Raw genomic sequence first — 22362 nt, 5'->3', positions numbered from 1 at the left:
GTTATAGAACTAATGTAGCTGCGAGACGGCTATAAACCGGTGTCGTTTTATTAACGGCGGGAGAGAAACGCACTGGCGCATTCGACATTCAGGTGCCGTGAAATAACCTTTGTCGAGTATAACGAGACGAATTTTGTGACTGCTGTTTCACGACGAAAAGCAGGTATCGATATTTCTTAGGAACGTTGAATCGTATAAAAGATGTTAATTAGGAGGACAAGCGTCTTTCAGAGGCAGTTAGATTATAATGCTGCGACGACTTGTCCGACCGTCCTGCCTCTGTGATACGAAGAATAGGTAACGATGCTGAAGTGAAAGTAATTGTGGCATATGTGGCAAAGATAGAGTATTAGAAAGGTTGCAACGTGGGCGAAAGTAAAATCCATTCATCCCAAGTTTCCATTTTCCCCAAAGAAAATCCCTAGTAACGGTAAGCTGGGAATCTAATCGCAGCATAGTATTCGTTCAGAAATCGAAATCTAGACCGAAATTAAGATTATGGCTCGCTTAAATTACAGAAACCGAATCCGCACGTGCACGTGGGCGTAATCAGGTTTTTACAGCTAGTGGAAGCTGAGGGATCGCTGCGACAGATGCCTGTACGTCAGCTCAGTACCCCAATGTTTGGTTGGTCGCGAACTTTAGGACGCATCCCCTGGCACACGTGCGAAAATGTCGATACGAATTGTCTATTTCTAGGTCGCGAAAGTAAGCGGATCGATACGACGGGGCTCTGCAAAGGAAGACTGTGTGAACTGGCGTACGACGTTTGTCAGAAAAATTCGCAGGGTGCGTGTGCCTCCGGCTGCGCAATTTCCTGTGCGGGCTCGGTCCCACAGAAGAGGAACTAACTCTGCTGGCTTTGTTAGCATTCGGAGGCTAAATCAGCCGTGCAAGCTGAACTGCCTACTCGGCATGTTTCGTCGTTTCCTTGGCATCTTTAGCCAGCTAAGGACTCGCTCAGGTGTCCGCCGGAGAGTCCGAGCGCATGAATCGCCTTTCCTCCGAACCGTTCTCGGGAATCGATAAACGTTTAACCTAAATGTACTCCCTTTACTATTGTCTCTGTGCTGATTTTGCACCAACGAGGCCATTGCGACCACGTTTTTCACCGACAAAGCTGAGAAATTGTCCGATGCCTGCGTCGTGCAAGAGGAATATGTGCACCGGTGTGTATAGGTCCTAGAACCCCGGCTCAATTAGAATTACATAGCCGAGGTAGTGAACCCCTGTAGAGTATATTCGATAAAAAGTTTGCACTAGATCAAAAGTACTGCAAGAAATATTTATATACGAGGCTCTTGCAGCTGGGAACCCGAGCTGTGCTATTAGATACTAATGAATAATAAAATCAGCACAAAGTGGACCTTCCTTCATCATTGCCCAGTAGTAGACTATTCTCGAGAATGTGTGCGATGAACCGGGTGTCGTGGAATATGGTGTACAGCTAACTGAATCGAATTAAATCGAGACCCGGGAGGGCGACCTTTCTTTCAACTTTTAATTGTTCCGCCATCAGCAACGAGAGTCCATTAAGCTGGGGGGAGGGCACAAATTGGCAGTGCATTATGTGGACAGAGTTGTCTGAATGCAGGCGCACGAACCAGTGAAACCGGCGCAATTCAGCGACGTCTTTATTAAGTCAACAACCTGCTTTAGAAATCCGTTGCATTTCACGGGACAGAATTAAGTCCAGAGCAAAATATTCAGTGCGCAGAAGAGTAAACGGCGATACATTAGTTGGAATGGCTTCGCTATTGCATTGGTGGTGTTATTCGGTAATTAAGGACGTAATTGGGTAAACAATGCATGGTGGGCACTTACCTCAACCGGAGGAGTAACAGCCGCGGGATCCTAGTTTTCTCGAACCTCAAAGTGCAGCGCCGTGTAGAACACAAATTGCATCATTGACCGGTGGAAGATGTTTCCATCAATCCATTGCCGATCTTGAGTATCTGATCAATGAAAGATACCGTTCAGTTCTCGTCGTATACAAGCGGACCTTCGTGAGGGAAATAAAGTATCTCTAGTAAGAGATTAAGGTAGATTTAAGAAATTCAGGCAGACGCGTTCCTTCTTTAAATAATAATAATTTGTATACACCACGAAAATACATTTTAAGTCACCGATTATAAGTATTTCGTACCGAAGTTGCACCTCTATAAGCTTCCTTTATACGAAGAACGTGGGTCACTGAAGTTCCAGAGGAAAACACTAATTTCGATAGTTCTGTATTAAAAAGTCTCGTTGGTTTCGTTGTGGAACTATAGTTAATAATATTTATTGCTTAATCACAGTTGTATATTAAAATTACAATCGCCCTGGGGCTAATACATTCGCAGGAACTTGGTTGGGGAAATTGCCTCCACAGCCCGTGAACCCGCGATGTTTTTCAGGAGACTGTAGTCGACCGCGTGGCAGAACACCTGGCACAGGGTGGTACATTCATCCCCACCAACTACACGCGCCAATCCACCCTCGCTGCCCTCAGCAACGCGATTTCACAACCGAATTAGACTATGGCTGCTTTAAGCCGCTAAGTTTCGGACTGAACAATTGAGTGGTGCATTTAAAGGGGCAGCTAAGTAACCAGACAAAGGCGAAGTAGGCATTCATGAATCAGTTTTCGAAAAAGCTGGAGCAGAATGAGTTTTATAGAGAAGGAAAGAAAATGAAGGAGACAAGTATATCGTTGCAATTTGCTTCCAAATCTGCTAGAACGATAGGTGACATATTTCACATTTGACAAATTTTTCCAAATTTCGAATTTTGGTAATCAAACTGCGGGGTGTTGTAGAGGACTCCAAGGCGATCATCTTTTCATAATACCACTTCGTTATACGACGTCTTATAACTAAGTTACAGGCCTTTGAAATTTGATCCTCAAAGGCAACCCGGGTTGCTGAGAGGTATCACATTTCAAACGCTTATAACTTTGTTATAGACGCTATATCGAAAAATGTTATTAGGAAGAAATATTTGCCTTGCCATTCTCTATAACATACCGCAGTTTCGACCATTTTTGTCGAAAACAACCGAGCTCGGCAACAACCTCCAACGTCAACACATCGAAAGACGTTCCGAGCACTCAGTTATAGTTCTCAACCGCGATAGAGATCGGACCTCTAAGTGGGTGTGCATGATACGGTGCATTATATCCACGATTTATCAATTCTTTCATCAATTCTATCGATTACTCGACTAAATAGGAGTCCTTTTAACAAGATTGAACAAAATATTCTGATTATCAAGAAGATTTTTTGAAACACACATGCCTTGGTTCATAATACACCTTCTCACGACTGAGAAACGTGCAAAATACAGAATAAGGAATTACCTATATAGAATCTACAGACGGTATTCTCAGTCGCTACTTATTCTTAAGCAAATGCTTAACCATTCGGCATCCTTTACTAGCTACTAGGTTAATAGAGGATGCCGCATGCTTAAGAATAAGTAGCAACTGAGAATAGCGCCCTACTCATCATCGATGACTCCTGGCGCGCCAGCTGTACATACACGAGCCGAACGACAAATTAGAAAAGAAGCGCTTGGTTATTTTACAGACTTCTGCAATTGAGTTGAATATATACAGTAGTCTAGAATTGCCGTTCTTAAACGTAGAGTGCGCGACAAGACAATTGATATTTCACGGTTGCGGCGATTGGGTTCACTTTACTTTAACTGCCGCCAGATGTCAGTACCACTTTGTACTCTATCTAGGGAATAATTGCATTAAGCGATGGCGTTATAGTTGCCTCGTGTTAATAAAAATCCGCCCTCACACGAGAATTGTGACACCTCGCGGCCGACATTAGTGGAGATGTGATATTTTCCGGTAAAGTAGTTTTGGCAGTTCTTTGAGACGTCGGACGAGTGTAAAATACGTGGGAGATGTAAAAGTTTCTTAGTCAAAACGCGAATCGGCCCCGCTAATTTGTGGCTTGCGTCGCTGCCCCGAGCGTGGATAAACTTTCGGTGAATCGTCGTGTACATTGGACAGAAGTAACGTATATCGCGATAGGGCGCTCCGAACTGTATTAAAGCATCGATCGGTGCAGTGAAAGTGATAAAAAGCAACAAAATCCAAGTGTTTTTCCACCATGTAGCCGATAATGCCGTGTTTGACGATACAATAAGCTCCGGTCGCTCGCTAATGCTCGCGCTAATCTCGTATAAGGTTAAAACTCGCTGGATTCACAGTTATCATTTCTCCCTGAGGGCATTAATAGATGAAAATGAGTGGAGATATGTTCGAGGGAAAGGATTACCCGACTCAATGGGCCCTGAATCCTTCCGCTTATCAAAACATGAGTAACGATCAAGGTAAATGGAGTTAGAAGTATTTCAGTATCCGATGTGTACGCGATTCCACCATCGTACAGCTTCTAATCGACACACAAAACTCTTGATCGCTATTCAGTCGACTGGGCAGCATTAGCTCAGCAATGGATCAAAATGAAAGAGACTGTAGTGCCACCAGCACCGCCTCCGCCTACCATTAATCCTATATGTCCTGGGACCGATGGTAGCGGAGAAGCTCCTATGGATATGGACACCAAGGAAGATGACATACCGCCAGCCCCACCTGCGCCTACTATTAGTGGATCAGGTAATGTAAAGAACTTGAACTCGCAGGGCTAATCGTAACGTACCATACATTTGCCTATATTACAGTCACGCGAAATGTGAAACAGAGGAATACATGATCGAGCTCAATGTACTTCAGAATGTTACAAATAAATTCCAAAATGCAGTGAATTTTTATTTATTTTATCACATTTTTCAGCTTGTTACAATAAGATACTATATAATCTGCATATTTATTACAAGACAGGTGATTAATTAGTGGTGTAGTGTCGCTTTCTGTGTATGACTTTGTTGTTGTTTTTTTTTTTATGACCTTAGTTTCAGAGAAGTATATAATTCATAATTCTAAACTGACGTTTTAATTATTTTTCTAAAATTGCTGTACGATATTTGTTCTTTAATGTCAGCTGAAGCTTGGAACCAATGGAATCAGTGGGGCCATTGGAACACATCGGGTTCAGGTGCAGGTACTTGGGAGTGGACTGGTGTACCTCCCCCTGGGGTTTCTATAGGTTCCGATGGAAAACCTATAGGAATTCCTACAGTACCAGTTATTCCACCCGCCCCAACTATATCGACAACGTCAGAATTTAGTGTGCCACCTCCAGCAGCACCGTCGTTGTATTCTTATAATTCAGTACCTCCAACACAACCTTATAGTCAGGTTAAAATTGTATTTCTAATATAGTACATAGCTTTAATTTCACCTTCCCGCACCTCCCACTTTCCTTAGATTTAATAAAGAGAGAACACCACGCATTAAATTCTGTCAAACCTGCCGATTTATTCGATACTTGTAAATTTTAAAAGATCTTTCACTTCATTGCGATCCCAATTACATTTCGAAGTTATTTTGATTTAATTCCCATTAACCCTTCCGTTGAATGGACGTGAAAACGAGATGTGGGTTAGATTTGAAATTTACAGGTAATTAGTGTTTTGTATTTAGGTCAGTAATTATTGGTCCGGGGAGCCACCGACTACAATACCCCCTCAGCCACCCCCTTTTATGAAGGGAGTGAGGCACGCAAGTAGAGCACCGCACATGAGACCCATCGACAATGTGCGGTGCCGAGAAGATCGAGAGAAGACACCGGAGGAAGATACCACTACAACTATAGGTAAGTCCCAAATATACATCTAAAGCTGGTGTGACTGGAAATGTCCGAATCACACGCTGTGCATGAAAGCTATAATTTACGTATGTACATTGCCGATTATTACCTATTACGAAGATTTAATGGATTTGTGTGGCCGTGTTGACAAGTGTCCCAATAGTGTTGGTTGAATGACAAGACGGTCATGGTAAAAGTGTTGATAAGGTGAGAATATTTTTACTCTAGACGCGGCAAAACGTAGGCAATTGCCAGCATGGATTAGGGAGGGTTTAGAAAAGATGGAAAAAGAGAAACAGAAAGCTGTTGAAAGGGAGAGACAGGAGATTCTGAGGAAACAAGAGTTAGAAGCCCGTAAGCAAGCCGAAGACGAAGCTCGGGCGGTTCTGAACCCTTGTAAAAGCAAATTTGTAGGTGTCTGAATGCATTTAATTAATTACGTACAACGCAAATAAAGTTGCATGAGTGTTCACGCGAACGACATGATGGCAATGTTTTGTGTTGCTCTTTGGGAATATAGGATTCTGATTCCGAAAAGGAAACAGAGCAAGAACTTGACGAGGGGATACGTACGCAACAAGTAGCTGAGAAAAATTTCGAACGTACTCCAGACATTCTCCTCCGACCACGGAAATCGCGGTTTCGGGATGCGGATTCGCCGGATGCACATACGCATACCGACAGAAGCCCGACCATCCCTGCTAACACCAGTTTAGGTACACCCAAGCGGACAAGGGAGGAAATCCTGCAGGATGTGGTGAGCACCATGCGTACCAAACGCGGCCATCTTGTAACATAGTTGCGTCGATTACATCGCAACATTTTGTTGTTGTGCAGATGTTGAAGGTACGGAGGTCGCTTACGGAAATACTTTTGGAGGTAACGAACGAAGAAATCGGTTCTATATGCAGAGAGGTTTGGAGCCGCGCACGTGCCAAAGGTACCCCAGATACACACGATACAACTAACAAAATTGATATATTTCATACTTTCGCTCACCAGTGCACAGAATCTGATTCACACGAGTCTCGTGCAGTGTTGCGGTGAATTTTATTTGCCCATTTCTGTAATATATAAGCTTTTAAATATTAAACAGAGATTGTTCAATTCATAGAGTTACTTATTCGATAATTTCAGGATATCCTACTTTATTTTCCAGGATTTGTACACGTAGCATAAGTGATACTCTGTTTTTAATATAAAATCAGCAAACTAGTCCTGACTATAAATTAGCGTGTCATCCGACTTTCTCGCGATTTAAACGCGTACTTTTTTAGTACAGACGAGCATTGCATTTTGATACCACTACTCGTTTCGAATATTCTTTTACCAAGTCGCTTTATCTTCATTTCTTAGAGATAATGAAATGGAACTGTATTAATCCGACAAATAAATCGAGCGGTGAACAATTGTGTGATGAAACTCTATGTAACTAGTGTAATAAGAATTCAAACACTGTACAAGCAAGTCACTGAGTTCTCAATTGTCTAATTGTTGATCAAAACGAAATACACCGATTATTATCGATTGCTTCGAAATTGGAAATGCGAATCGTGTAAAAACTATTAAAACACTCGAAGAAACAGACAAATCACGTGTTCGAATTATAAAAATGATTTCTATACTTTTTTTTTCCTTCTGAATGCTACTTTTCTTTTTGTTATTCTTAAAAAGAAAATTCGCTTCGCCTTAAACAATACTTGTGATACATGCAGTAATTATCAGAAAGCCACAACACGCCTCTAATTTTTTTACACAAATATCTGTATCTATTTTGACTGATGTCGCTCTACCATATATGGTCGTATGTAATGTGATTGTTGTAATGTGCTACTAACGTCACGTCTATAGAAGTTTCAGTTTTGTATTTCTAAAGGGATTCGATAAAGATTTCTTAAGGTATATGAGGAATGAAGGCAGGATCGACTCTCCTTGTGCGATATCGGTGATGAATCAGTACCATTTAATTTTGGGGGGTATCCTGATGATAGCTTTTAGCCATTTGGTACTAAATGCGTGTGTATTGTAAGTCCCTGCAGGAGAGACCCCCGTCGCATCCCTCAACAACATGGCCCCTCTTGCTCAGATCACTCGTAAGCTTGGTAAGTCCCTACGCCATTACAATATTACGCACGGCCATCCTAGGATACCGGTCGTGTGTACAATGTCAGTCACTTGTAAAAATGCGTTCCGTGCATTTGCTGCGCTCTCTGTAGCCACGCTCGCTTATAAGTTATCGTAAAAAGTGAAGATGTCTTTCAGGACATTTTTCGATCATAGCAGCAGCATATTTAGTGGTCGAGCGTATGTCTTTACTTTGAACCGAAAGAAAGGCATACTCTGGACAAGCATAATAAACTAGACGTTTCGTGTAGGTCTGGGCATCTATGGCGACAGCAACAGCGAGAGTGAGGAGGAGCAGAACGAACACGTCCAGGCTCAGAACAATGACAGCGACGAAGAGCTGATAGTACGTTTCACACTTTCACAGAATCTGTTTGACGGGAGAAGAATAAGAAGCTTTATAAATGGGATTGTACGTTGTTGTTACAGGAAACGTTGAAACGGCGGCAGCAAGCGTTCAAAAAGACGGAGGAGGAGATCGAGGCGCGTCTGGCGGAGGAGGATGAGAGGGAAGAGCAACGTTACGAGGAGCATTATAATAAGCAACAGGAAAATCATACTGGTAATACAAGCTGCAAGGACTCAGGTATGTTTCGAGATATAATAAAAACCTATAGACGTGTGATTACATCATTAAGCGTAACTCCGTAACATCACTACTTTAGTTGATGAAAAAGAAACGGTAAATAATCAAAGAGAAGCGTCTGAAACTTTATCGAGCGGCGGACAAAGTCCACAGCAACAAATCGTGCCGTCTGATATGGCAAAGACCGATACTCCGTCGGGGTCAGCCGACTCCGAATCTAGCAGTTCCGACTCCACGAGCTCCGACTCGAGTCGTAACTCGTTGAAGAAGAAAAGATCGAGCAAAGTTCGTGAGCGTGATTACCGAAAGAGGAAATCAAAGAGTAGAAGTAAATCGAAAGGGAGAAAGTCGTCCCGGTCTCGTTCTTCCGAGCGTGGTCGAAAACGCAAGTCCAGGTCTAGATCGATAAAGTCTTCACGTAAAGAGTATCGTTCAAGGTCTTCGAGCAATTATAGGTCGGGCAAGAAGCACAGATCGAGATCGAGAAATCGTAAGCGGCGTAGATCCCGCTCCAGGAGCTGCCGCAGATCTAGATCCGGCTCGGCCGCGAGGAAATGGTCAAGATCACGTTCCAGGGGAAAGAGGAAGTCCCGCTCCCACTCGAGGGACAGAAGACGAAGTCGATCCTATTCCACCAGACGGAGCAAGTCACGCGCTAGGGACAAGCGAAGAACACGGTCCCGATCAAGGGGCAGAGACAGATCTCGATCCCGTTCCAAGGACCGAAAGCGTTCCGAGTCTTACGTTTCCAGGAGCAAGAGGAGGAGTCGATCTAGATCTAGGGATCATAGAAAATCGCGATCAAGGTCAAGGCAGTCGAATCACAGGGACGGTAAGAGATCGTCGTCGCATCGGTACAGGAATTGAACCTGACCAACTTCTAGCCAAGGTTGTATATACATATTCATATTATAATAACTTTTCGAGATATTCATACAGGAACGAATAAAAAGAAACGAGAGATACCTTTTGTTCTCCATAGATAGATAGACACATATATAAACACCAGAAGCTAAGGTTTTCATTGTGATTGTCCATTGAAATTTTCCACGTGTGCGCGCGCGCGTTAGCGATGTCAGAGCGATTGGGTCACTTCCTGTTCAATTCGTTAGGCTCACTCGAGGAATAATTCGTTTACTTGTAACATAGTATCCAAACAGTTTTGTAATTATTTCAATAGAACGTCAGATTTTTACCCCTAGTGCTACTTTGCGTGTATCGTCTTATTTTCTCCTCCCTCTGCCCGATCTATCCCAATCCCGTCGATGAACAATTAGAAACATTGCGTCATCCAACCATTCTCCCCTTTGTCCAGTTTGATTACTCCTGAATTTCATTATTTTGTAACAATATAGTCTGCATTTTCCGCGCAGTAACTCATTATATTTCGATCACTTCCGGTAAACGGGCATCAACCGTTGTTCTTAACTCTCTCCAGAGCTCGAAAACTCCACTTCCGTTACGTGCTAATTACTATGTAGCGCGTACACGAAACTGACGAAGTGCAAACGAGGTTTATACTAGGTTCTAGGATACCCGACTTATTCCTTTTATCTTTGTTTTCGATCTATCTCTTGTGTATACGATGGAATAAAAAAAGAGACCATTACGACTGAGAAAATAGTTGAAATCGTGAGTGATCCATTGCATGCAGAGAGGTTAACTTACATCCGGTGCCGTTAGATGTATCGAAGTACGTTCGACAAACGTTAAAATCGATTATTTCAATGTATTGTAAGTATGGGCCTTACACACCATTCCTATGATAAGTGTAATAACTCATTTTCAATTGAAAGAAATAAACAGTGAAATATATGGAAACTTGATAGAATAAAACATCGCCACCATGCATGACAGTTTTTTCGTGTGTTCTTCATGTCGTAAAAAACATCCTGTCTATTGCATTATCATAATTTATTTCATATAAACATTTGATACAGTTTTAAAATTTCATTTGTAGATCTTAGCTTTAGTAGTAGTGTTAATAGTAATTAGATTCTATAGAATATATCAGAGATAAGTGGATGGAGTGATCGAGAGTCAAAGTTTGGTTTGGCATGATATTGTTAACTTTGATACATTAAAATGTATAAGAGAACATCTGCATAACAGAAGTCAACGTGTTTTCCTTGTTCTCACGCAAAGTCACTATGTCGAGTTAAATTTACAAACAATGAAGTATCGGTATCTGCAAAATATTTTGTAAATTTCTTGTCCCTTTGCTTGAGCAATATTTGTTGAATTGGAGTATGTATGGAAAGCTCAGTTGAGGAAAGTCTGAGTCATTAAGTAACAGATATGTTATTTGAACGATATTTGTTTATAATATCAAATTTGTAACCAGACGTTTTCTTTGTATAAACATTCATTTTATAACATTTTTATTATTAGACACTTTTTTCCTGCAAGTTTTTGTTATCTTAATTCTTAATCTTCTTTCACTGACCAAAGCTGCGTTAATTCCTAGTTAAGGTTATCTCTTCTTTTTTATAAATATGAGTTATTCAGATGTAAATCTGACTAGCTTTGTATTAAAGTAAATTTGTAAGAATTAATAAATTAGAATAAATATTTTCCTATTCCTAAAGAAATACTTATAAGTTAGAAAAATTACATAGCGGTTAATAAATATTTGTAAAAAAAATGATACCAACAAATCTTTAATAAATAATTTTCAAATGTGTCACTTTCCTTTTAACATAGGCTTCTTGGAACCCTAATAATATCTGCGGACAATTCTGCAAGGAATCCCAGCAATTGCAGTTTAGGCATAATAACAAAAATTTCTATGAAATCTGACAGTGATGCCAACTTTTAACAATTAAAGTAACATTAAAAACTATCCCCCCTCTTTAAATTCGTAACTAGTTATTTTTAATAGGAACAAATATTTGTAAGATGTTTCAGTGTTTCCTGCATTTATTAGTGTTTGTCAGTGAAAGAGTTAAGAATCTTTCGAAACCAATGTTATAAACCAAAATCGATTAAACATTTAATGTATCTTTGCTCGCAAATTTCCTAACAAAAGAACATTAAACAAACAGAATATCACTATTCGATACATTTTTTATCTTACATTTATTTCAATTTCTTCCTATGCTTGATATGTGCAATAGTGAATTCTCACTTATTGTTACACTTATAAGAAATCAACAAAGATTGGTCTTAAGTTTGATAGTCCGGCATTCAGACAGGCACTCTGTCATATATGTTATCGATAAACACTCCTTATCTTCATTGTAAAATAGGAAATGTAATGATATAATTTTTTCACATAATGATTCTGCCTGATAGGGTAATAATTGAATTGGATATGGTCTGCAGACACCAGTTACTATAAAATAAGGTACATATTTCGATCTATGTGGATAGCTATGGGGAGTTTATATTGACTAATCTTATCTATGCTTATTAGAACATACCTTACTCTAAATATACAGTAAATATACATGTATGCTTAAACTGTCTGAATATCCTCATCACTGTGATTAAATGATAGGAGGTGGCCAATCATCAACCCTCAAACCACAATCAGAATAAAACTATTTGAACATTTTTGTCCCCCCGCTATTCCTTTCTTTCCCAGAAAAAAAAAGATATTCCAATATGAGGAAAAGAAACATTATCGAAGAAATATGCTACGAAAAGTGATCCTAAAATGGAGACCCAAGTGGTTTAAAGGTTGAAGAATGTGTCATGAGATGCGATTACTCTCATGAACGTCTTTATAGATAAATGTGTACAGTGGAGAGGTAATTCGTTTACCAAGCAAGATTGTCGGGAAGGGTGGCTTGTGAGTAAGAACATTTTTACAGTTTAAGCATAGTGGATATCGTTAATTCGCTTTATGTATGGACTAGAGTCAATTACTTAAAATAATAGATCTTCGTACGATATTGCAAAGAAACGTAGTTTCAAGCTGTTATGGTCGAAGGATATGAATTTACAGTGTGGATTGTCAAATCTTGTTACCGACATTGCCCCTATTTCTTGACCGACGAACTTTTATTTTATTGTTTTTAATTTGTAATAATTGGAAGAGATCGAATGCAACTGCAAGTTGTAAACTGAATTACCAACTGGTTTGATTATCTTCGGTTGGTTCTTTACTGACTTTAATATCATCACAACCATGGATTCGTAAACAACATATCACACCTAAAAAGAGTCATATCAGTAACAAGCCTCAACAGTTTTATCGCAAAGCCGATCAGCGGACTGAATGTTTACAAATAATCATAGCAAAATAGGTTCGTATATTGTATAACACTACGACGACATGAAGTAGGTAAAGGACAGAATAATCGAAGGTTAAAGTTCAAAACGACGCGCGGATCCGAAGTAGATGTCGCTGGTATCCTTATAAATCATTACCATACTATCCATAAGGTTTAAAACGTTCCTACTAGCAAATAATACAATATATATATCTTTCTATGTATATCAAGATTGCAATAGAAAGAAGGACAACACCGTGTCGTTTCCTTCCTCTTTCCCATTCTGATATGTATACTGCAACGTAACGCAAAAGAAAATCACGTTTCCATTTCGACCTCCTTGATTCGAAACATGGAAATCACAACCCCTATACCCGAAGTCGATCGATCTATTCTCACCGGGACTTCCCTTTTCCCTTCCTCTTTCTTCCGGTTGTCTTCTCACAGTCTTCGTTACCCGAGTACGGACGTTAACGTTCGCAAAATGAGGGTACATCTATAAGAATTATGGAAGGCTCGTCTAGCTTCGCTAAGCGTCGATTATACATGTACATAAATAGCGCGTATAAATTAATTAAGTACAAAAATTACAAACTTATTAACAAAAGAAACATTGGCAAGACTGAGGTTCGAGCCAAATTGAGAGTTTCATGGTTATCTCCTCTGCTTCACTTTTTCGCCTTGGCCAGAACACACAACTGTACTTCTCTTTCTATAATAGCGTTTCAATTACCTAACGCGTATCACAGAATCTATGTGTACCCCTTTAAAACAAATTATTACATGCACGAACGGAATGACACCATTAACCCTTCGCGTTCCCCTATCGAGTCCCCGTTCGAAGTTCCTGCGAGTTACATCTGGGGGTAATAAAAATATTCCATTATAGCAGTGTCAGGAAAAATATACGTTTGTTTTATTAATAAAAATGGACCGCAAAGGGTTAAGGAAGAAAGAAGAAAGAAACGATAGTACGTACAGCACAGTCACACAATATACTCAAAGGGCCTAACTAAAGCTAAATCCAGTGTGTGTTGTGTTTGTCGTGATGAGAATCGAGGCGATTAGTTTTGTGCTACCTCGATGGAATCACACGATCCCGTAATCATCACCCTTTCGTCACGATAGACGAGCAAGACACTCGAAACTGCATGTTCCACGGGGAACATTCGTGTGCAACTTAACAGTACGGACGAATTAACGTAATCAGGCATACATACATTAACTGTAATGAGTATGTTATGTTACAGCACTATACGCGAGAATACTCTTAACAGTTTAACCGATATTATCTGTATGGTACAGTCACGCGTTTTGTGATCCGCCTCGGTGAAAATATCTCCTGAGAGATATCTGTGAACATTTTAACAGAATATGGCGTTTTAATACCTTATCCATCGGTAATGTAGGGCATTAAATATAGTTGGTATTAAGTACTTTTTCAAGAACGCGTCATAAGGTTACTATAAATGAGTAAAGTTACCTTCATCACCACAACGAAACGATGTTGAGGTCACGATGAGACTATTGGTTGAGCAGGGTGTTAGTCACCTCAGAGATGGACAGCAAAGGACTCCCGGCGTCCGGTTTGGAATCTGAGGGACAGTTGGGCCCATTCCCGCCGCTGATGATCCCACCACGTGCTGATGCTGCGGGTGGTGGTGCGGAGGATGGTACAAGACGTTGTTGTTGCTGGTGTTGCTGTCCGGGCCGATGTCCATGCCTACTCCCGTCCCCGTTCCCACAGCTGACGGGGGCGTGCTGCAACCGAAAGTACGTTCACCTGTTATTCGCAACCCCTTTCCAACTGGCGGTCGATCCTACCATTATGGTGTTTCATGATTCCACCTCTACAGAAATTCTCGTGCGTTTGAAGTCAACAGAAGATTCGAGTGGTTTTGTTCAAATTCAAGTTTCAAGAACACATTACTTTAAAAACTGTAAATGTAGACATGCAACATATATATAATCAATAAATGGTACTACTTCATTGCAAAAAATATTTGTGCGACATGCATGCCCAATAGTAAAATACCTAGGGACAAAGTACAGTTTACAAAAACTCTTCATGTCTTCAATTCTAAACTTTTTTGCTTCACGAGTGATTTATCATTAACCCATCCAGGAATGAGGAGCTGTAATTTCATGAGAAATATCTCCAACAAGAATCAAATTGAGGTGTCACCCTGACATCCTGGACGGGTCAAGAATGGACTCAAACTTGATTCAAATTCAGTCTCCTCGGTGGAGAAATTACTCTAAAACCTGTGAGGCAGCAGTGACACTCACTGGGGCGCGTGCCTTGGTGGTGCGGGGTGGTGATGGTGGTAGGGATAGTACTGGTAGTGGTGGTGGTGTTGCACTCCTTGCCATACCTCGGAGCCCGCTTCCCCGTGGCCATGGCCAGGATGAGAATGCGCGTATCCAATAGTGCTGGCCGCTGCAGCTGCGGCCGCAGCCGCGGCTGCCGCTGCGGCCTGATACTGTGACGTGGTCACCGGATACTGCTGATGCTGCTGTTGCTGTTGCTGCTGCTGATGATGCGAGTGCTGTTGCGGCTGCCCCTTGGTTCTAGGTGAGCTGGGTGCGGTGATTTGTTGTTCGCTGGGAGGCGTCTGCCTCCATTTACACTCCCCATTCATGGAGTTCATCTCCGCCAAAGATTTCAAGGGATCTCCAGCAGCAGCATTAGCGGAATGGGTAGACGAGTGGGTTGAGTGCGGCGTTGGTGGACTGTAACTACCGTTGTTCCTCGGAGGAGTACGCGAAGGAGGTGCTCCCCACATCAGTACAGTCTGCCGCGGTGCCTCATTCCCGTAAACCTCCGGTTTCACATCCTCTATCTTGGGAGTAAGCACACCGTTCGTTGGTCCAGTCACCGGTGAACTTCCAGCCGAGTTGCTGGACGAAGCACCACCCTCCAGAGAGTGTCTGCTGCCGGCGCGGACGATGTTGATGTCAGCAGTCGCGGTGTGCATCGTTGATGCACTTGCAACTGGGCTGGCCGCATAGGGGGAGCCACTTACACTGCTAGGGTGTCTCGTATCTACATAGCTGTACTTGGGAGACTCGCCCAATTGTTGGCAGTATAATTTCTCCTCCGCTTTGCTGGTTAGCTGGTGAGTCTCATAGGTGGGTAGTGAGACATCTATGAACCCGTTGTACGCGGTGCTCGTGTGGTATTCTGGATAGTAGGAACCTAGAGGCCTGTACTGGAACAGATTCTCCGTCGCTGCGGTAAGGTACCTGGAAGTTTAAAGAATTTGCATCGATTAGAATGAAACTGAAATCAGATTCTTAAATCACCATTTACGCGGGAAGACATCATCAGTAAAACTCACCTATTGTCTAACGCAGTGGTGGGGTAGAGAGTTTGATGGTAGTTCCCCGTATGACCAATATACGTGGTCAACGAAGGATCCGTACTAGCCGCAACTGCTGTGGGCGCATACGGGGTCGGATACATGGTATTCAAGTTGCTATATGCCGCTGCGACGGCAGCGGCGGCACTGGTGTCAGCCGCGAGGTAGTCCACGGATGCAACAGTGGGCGTGACGGGTGGTGAAACCGACGATTGTGCAGAAAGTTTGGTACGCTTATTCCGACAAGTTGATAGGAAGTCCCTCAACTGCGTCTTATATCGCCTGTTCACTCGCTGAGACGTTGGCTGCGTTGGAACTGTTGGCGTCATCACGGATCCTGTCAAGCTATCGTTGTCCGAGAAGTAACTATTGGTCAATCCAGCGTCCAAGTAGCTCACTTTGAAGTCCATCGTTCGCTTGCCCAGGAGGTCCCTGCCTTCTTCTTCCCTGTGGGGGACATTAAATTGTTAGGATTACCAATAACTTGGTATGGAAAGTGTACTTTTAGAGCAATGGAACTGAAAGTACATGAGGGGTCTATGCGTGCTGATAACAAAGTCAGGCTTCGAATTCTTGTAGACTAATCTGGAACTGGTTTGCAGCCACTGCCACCCACCGTCCTTCTTCTGGAATCTGTATGCTATCATACCGGAGGCACCAGTTTTCAGCACTGAAATCAGATTTATGCAAGATCAACAGATTCAACGAATATCTTTAAAATGAGAAACTTGACCAGAAATAGGAGTATTCTTACGTTCTTGGTGAGCACTCGCGACGTAGGCCAAATCGTCGTAATGGACTAGATCATAGCCACCAAGATTAGCCAGCTCAGCATCCGAATATCCTAGCAGCATCTTTCCTCGTTGGTCCATGGACACGAGCGCCAGATCCAATTTGTGTTTGCTCTTGAACATCACATCCTTCTGCGGAACTTCTAGGAGGGACGGTGGGCCAAAGGGTGTACACAGAGCAAACAAAGCCAATGGTGGTTCTTCTGTCTTCCTGTTCTGGCCATGGAGGATCTTCACGCGCCCTCTAATGTCCAGACGCTGAAAGAAAGAAAAATTTAAAGGATGACAACTAGAATGAAAGCATGCATAAATCATAGTCTGGGCAAAACCAGGCTCAGCCTTTGGAGCAGCGAGCCGCGACGCAGCAAAACACTAATTATCTTACGGCAAACAACCAGCAAATACAGAGATACGCGGACCAAAGACAGTCGAAAGACTATAAAGGGCAAGGATGAGGAAAGGGGTACTTACAATACGACCGGGCCACGGTCGAGTCTGCAAAAAGTCAACCGCTCTGACGTTTATGAAAATGAAACTGTAATCGTAAAAGCTTTAAGGGCACCGACACCAGAAGACATTCTTCCCGTTAAGACGGACGTGACCCCCGTTTTTACCGAAACCTATGCAGATCATCCTCGACACCTACGTATCTTAGGTTTGCGTCGGGTTCAAATTAAGCGCGAGGAAGGGGTCTAGTGGAATTTCTGATGAAAACGTTAAAAGAATTCTATCTAAAGCAACTTCCGCTTCGAAAATATGTCCATAATTCCACCTACTGGATGGCAGAGAAAAAAAAACACGCAGTAATAACAGTCAAACGGAGGCGAAACCAGCTCTTATCCTCCACAATTATGTTCTATTATCGCGAGCCGCGAGGTTAAGTGCGGCTCTGGCAGCAATTATGAAAATTTGATGTCGTAAAAATCCGATCGATAGCTCACGACGACGCTCTATCGTGCGACGCTCGATCAAGCTCTACCTGCGTGAGGGGAGGGGGTTATAAAATGGCGGCGAGTTTCACGGGATGCCAAACGCACGGAAGACAGTAACACGGAGGCTCCTCCTTGGGGTCAAAGTATTATCCTGGATCGCGTGACCGTGTGGATGGGTATATGCGAAGATTTCGATGAATGAACGAGAGTCACGTTGCGTACTCGTGGAATGTACGTGGAATTGCAGCAAGGCATGCAATATAGGAGCTACTCGAGACTCGATATCGATTCGGTTTTCGGCGGGAGAAAGATGAACAGGTCTATAGAGTACATGATTGAAGACTTTCGAGGGCGATAATTTAAAAATTCACTACCCTTGATAATTCTGAAATCAGTGTGCTCCCTGGAACAATAGGTGTTCAAGGACTTTGCATGGTGCACTCGTAAATGGCTTCCGCTTTTTGCGGGCACTAGGCCAATTCGAAGATAGCCACGTGGGGTGGGCAGGCAAGAAGAGGGGTATTCAAGGCGCGACTTGAAAAAAGCAATTACTCGAGAGAAAAGGAAACAGAGGCGGCGGTGCAGAGTAACATCTCTTCTCTCTTCTTCTTTACGACAGTGAAATTATTAATTACTGTTTTGTATGCCGCGCTTCGCTGCAGCAAGCGTGAAGAAGCCTCGCGCGATGCTTGGCCGGTGCAGTCGTGTTACTCCTTTTCGATAGCCACTGCTAAACAGCCGGCATGCCTTGTATTGCGATTATTTAACTCAAGTATCTGTCAGGCGCATTTGCATATTCCTGCCATGCTTCGGCGTTTAATTGATCGCGAGGATCGAAGTGCAGTAGGTATGGTACATTTGTATAATCGATCATGAATTGGTCAGGAAATTCTGTATATCTAAGAATAAAATAAAATGAAAATTCCGCTCACCAAGAAGCCTGATGTATTGTCCAGAAGACAGCGGAAGCGGACGGTGAAACTGCGTTCCAGAAGATGGCTGTGTTGGGGTGATAATGCGTCGTGCAATGGGAGGCTTGCATTTTCGGCGGGTAGAAAAGAATTCCACATCAACTGCCTCTGCAGTTCCTCTCGATCTTCGCTGTGTACTAATTCGTAGACGCTTTGGTGGACTATGTCGGACTGCAACAGAGAAATTGAGGGTGATCAGTTATGGCAGTTTGGAGATACTTCTAATAAATACTATGCAGCATTTTCTGAACTATAAGGGTTAATGTAAATGTGTGATACTTTGTCAAAATGTCGGTATACAATTAAGGGAGTAAATTTTTAAGGGCCGCAGGGAAATTTTTTGCAAGCAGTAACAAGAAAGCAGAGTGGCGCAGTGGAAGCGTGCTGGGCCCATAACCCAGAGGTCCGTGGATCGAAACCACGCTCTGCTAGAATGTTTCTTTTTATTTTTTCTTTTCCTTTTTGTTTTTATTTCTTACTTGTTTCTTACATCTCTACGTAATTCATTTTAAATTTTTTGAAAATTTGGCAGACGAACCCGGAATATTGTTTTTAAAGTTTCGTATTTCAGTGACTTATAAACGGGGTGTTTTTGCTACATTCAGCAGAATGTGCGATAACCAATGACTTAAAATCCAGATAAAAATATGTATGCTTTGCTTCGGTTTTGCATATGATTGGTTGCGTAAAATTGGTGAAAAGTTTATATTTCACTACAGTCGGAAAAAAATTGAACAAAAAAGAGAATTCAGCTAGCAGAGCGTGGTTTCGATCCACGGACCTCTGGGTTATGGGCCCAGCACGCTTCCACTGCGCCACTCTGCTTCGTTGGAGATTATTTGGAAATAATTTTCCACCTGCTTAATTTGAAAAACAAAAAAGTTTTTAATTCACTTCATTACTATGCGAATGTGTGTATCCTTGTATCGAAAGATGTATTAGTTAAACATATTTATTTTATTTTAAATGTAGGTTTTTGCAAATGATTTTTCGAATACGTGTACAGAAGAGATTACATCCCCTATTGCATAAATGTCTCATGATGTACAACCTTCTGTGAAACTATTCGCAGGCAATATTTCTAACCGTAGTACGTGAATAGATTTGTTTTCATACTGAAATTACAGGTTTGTTATTAATATTTATACATTACTGCGTCTATCTTCATTCTTCAGGATTGGATTTTATTGATTTCTTGTCTCCCACCCTGCCTAACTAAATATAAGTTGTTTTAAGGAAACGTATTTCACAACAGCAGAGTGGCGCAGTGGTAGCGTGCTGGGCCCATAACCCAGAGGTCCGTGGATCGAAACCACGCTCTGCTAAAGGGAGCAATTTGAAAGTTTATTTTTATCCTTTTTTTTACTCATACTTTCATAACATGAGTATTCGGCATTGTATTTTGCTAGTAGAAAACATTTTAAACAGTTTAATTACTATTTAATTTACACAAAAACTTTCGTATATAAATCACAGTTCTATTGTGTTCTGTTTATTTATTATTGACTATCTAGTGCAATTTCATAAACAACATTTCTATCTTTCGTGGATATCTATGGAACATTAGTTATTGTACAACTTCAGTGAACCTTACACTAATGATGCGAATTAAATTCTATTATTGGACACGACTTCTAGTACACTCACACATAAGCAGAATCAGAAAATCAGTCGCTTCAAATCTACTTAGAGCACGCATACAATCAAAACGCTCTAGCCCGTTTGCCCAACGCTCTTCCAACAACCTGTACCCCTTGAATGCGAACCGCCAGACAGTACGACCCACGCCGCGGTGGTTGGACGAAACGGTGGAGGGCAAGAGACGTCCAGAGGTAGCGGCATTATTTCAGGAAATATCTGATCGGTCGTGACGTCGCGACGGCGACATAGGCGCGCATACGGCACATGTAGCTACACGTGTCCGACGCACTTTATCGCGCATAATTAATCCCGCCTAGCCTGCGACGGACGATGAGTCCGTGTGCACGAGAAACCCATAGTTTCCTCGTTCCTCGGTTCAACAAAAACGAACAGTGGGAAGACTGGCAGCTCTCTCTCCGCCTGGCGAATAGAGCTGGTACGCGTATGACTCCCAATCGGATGATCGGCTGACAACGCAGCCCCCAACCTCCCCTTGTCTGGAGGCAGACTAGAAAATAGATCGAATTAACTGGCCAGGTTGTTCCGTGGCCACGGTTGTCCGGCCTTCGACGCCTGGAATAATGTAATAAATCAGCCGGTGGAAATGATACGGATGCTAGCCGCTGGACCGTGTACGCTCTTGCGGCCGTAGAAATAGGAAGACCGGTGCTTTGCAATGTTGTAAGAGACTAGGAGCAAGGGTTTGTTGAGTGTTATCTGTGAAAAGGGAAACTGCGACGAGGAGAGAGGAAATTGTTGCCCTCAGGAGTGGAGGAGTATCATTTCTAGCTCTTTGTCTGGCAGAGAGTAACGCAGGATCATGATAGCTCCTAACACTGTAGAGCTTGGGTCTTGAAATGAAGATTTCCGAGTTCGTTTAAAAATGGGCATGTGAATTTCTACAGCTTTCGGAGACAAAGCGCAATGCAGAATGTAGGATAGTATTTGATGACGTACATGTGGGAGTGAAAGATCGTCAGTGATGATTGTACAGTTCCGTAATTTTCGCGATGCAGCTCATGGAAGAGCAGGTCGAACTGTCGCGATAGGCCATTAGCTGGTTATAGTCGTCGAGGCTCGGCTAGCCGGGAATAATATAATAAATCACGCGATAGAAGGCAACGGTGGCTTTCGAGGTACGTTGCATTTCCGATAGGCGGAACAGCGTAGCTGCACGTAGTTGCACCTTCCCGTACTGTTCGTTCGTGTCGGCGGAGCACGGATCTCACGACTTCCATGTTACTCACACCATCCCCCTGTTGCGATACTACAGCGGGACGGTAATGGCGAAATCTTCGGGGCGACTCGAAATTATTGACTCGAAACTTTTGCTGTTTCGCCCGGAATTACAGTGGTTCGTGGAAACGTCGGCCGATTTAAGGCGAAATCCCGCCATTTTTTTAGGGAATTACAGTGGACCCATGACTGCGAGGTGTTGTGTGGGATTTCGTGGTCTTGTCCACATTACGAAGATTTATATGTCCGCGAGGAGATTACGGGAGTTCTCGTATTCCCGCTGGGATTATGGAGATTCAGGTGCCAGGAACAAGATGATTCACCATAAAATTCTGTTTTCACGGAATTATGGAGATTCGCGGACTTGGGAGCATGTAACGCATGATTTTGGAACATCGATGGAATCATGAAACTTAGCAAACCCTAGAATCCCAACACTATATCCCCATTAAGAAGATTTCAAGTGATTCGATATGCCCTCTTCAGAGGAAGGATACCACGACGCCTGGCACCGAGTCGAGCAAGCCAAGAGCAAGCAAGAAACAAGAAGACACACAACGACACCGAGGAACACGCGTTCCCCTGCCCTCTCCCCGGGTGCAGAAATACTCGACGCCCATAAAACTCGATCTCTCAATAAATATACGAACGCAGCGAGTCGCTGGCGTATCGGGGAAGGCTCGGTGTGTCTCGCTGAAGCCCTTTTCTCCATGGGGTCCAATGAATTCAAGTCTCGGGGTACCGGGTTTCCCCAAGCCGGTCTAGTCGCAACCCCGCTGCGCATTCCGTTTGCTCTA

The 22362-nt window shown here is 42.6% G+C and overlaps 2 protein-coding genes and 3 non-coding genes across 8 annotated transcripts in view; 3 read left to right on the top strand and 2 right to left on the bottom strand.

Moving 5' to 3' along the window:
- Window positions 1-3760: 3760 nt before the first annotated feature.
- LOC143376119 (uncharacterized) lies at window positions 3761-9616 on the top strand. Of its 2 annotated transcripts, none has more exons than XM_076826041.1 (11): window positions 3761-4326; window positions 4424-4612; window positions 4998-5254; window positions 5540-5711; window positions 5934-6115; window positions 6226-6462; window positions 6543-6645; window positions 7745-7807; window positions 8081-8175; window positions 8259-8415; window positions 8495-9616. In XM_076826041.1, exons 1-11 carry the CDS (start codon window positions 4233-4235, stop codon window positions 9280-9282), a joined length of 2337 nt encoding a protein of 778 aa, XP_076682156.1. In that variant the 5' UTR covers window positions 3761-4232; the 3' UTR covers window positions 9283-9616. The 2 variants fall into 2 exon arrangements, with proteins under 2 accessions (XP_076682156.1, XP_076682155.1); XM_076826040.1 differs by having other exon boundaries at window positions 3762-4326; window positions 7736-7807.
- Window positions 9617-11690: 2074 nt separating this feature from the next.
- Ss (aryl hydrocarbon receptor spineless) overlaps window positions 11691-22362 on the bottom strand; it is a 96447-nt gene continuing 85775 nt past the window's right edge. For 2 of the 3 annotated variants that reach the window (XM_076826038.1, XM_076826036.1), the window contains exons 5-11: window positions 18650-18859; window positions 16749-17043; window positions 16523-16664; window positions 15974-16441; window positions 14922-15878; window positions 14116-14393; window positions 11691-13985 (exon numbers count right to left, since the gene is read on the bottom strand). In XM_076826038.1, the coding sequence (XP_076682153.1) occupies window positions 14180-14393; window positions 14922-15878; window positions 15974-16441; window positions 16523-16664; window positions 16749-17043; window positions 18650-18859 (2286 nt within the window). In that variant the 3' untranslated portion in view covers window positions 11691-13985; window positions 14116-14179. The remainder of the gene's footprint in view (window positions 13986-14115; window positions 14394-14921; window positions 15879-15973; window positions 16442-16522; window positions 16665-16748; window positions 17044-18649; window positions 18860-22362) is intronic. The other variant, XM_076826037.1, reaches the window with a different exon arrangement.
- Window positions 19048-19119, top strand: Trnam-cau (transfer RNA methionine (anticodon CAU)). Its single transcript has one exon. It is a non-coding gene; the product is annotated as a tRNA-Met (tRNA).
- Window positions 19442-19513, bottom strand: Trnam-cau (transfer RNA methionine (anticodon CAU)). The gene has a single exon. It is a non-coding gene; the product is annotated as a tRNA-Met (tRNA).
- Window positions 19942-20013, top strand: Trnam-cau (transfer RNA methionine (anticodon CAU)). Its single transcript has one exon. It is a non-coding gene; the product is annotated as a tRNA-Met (tRNA).

The sequence above is a fragment of the Andrena cerasifolii genome, chromosome 13, assembly GCF_050908995.1.
Source record: "Andrena cerasifolii isolate SP2316 chromosome 13, iyAndCera1_principal, whole genome shotgun sequence".
Lineage (NCBI taxonomy): Eukaryota > Metazoa > Arthropoda > Insecta > Hymenoptera > Andrenidae > Andrena > Andrena cerasifolii.
This window is presented reverse-complemented; position numbering and strand designations above follow the sequence as displayed.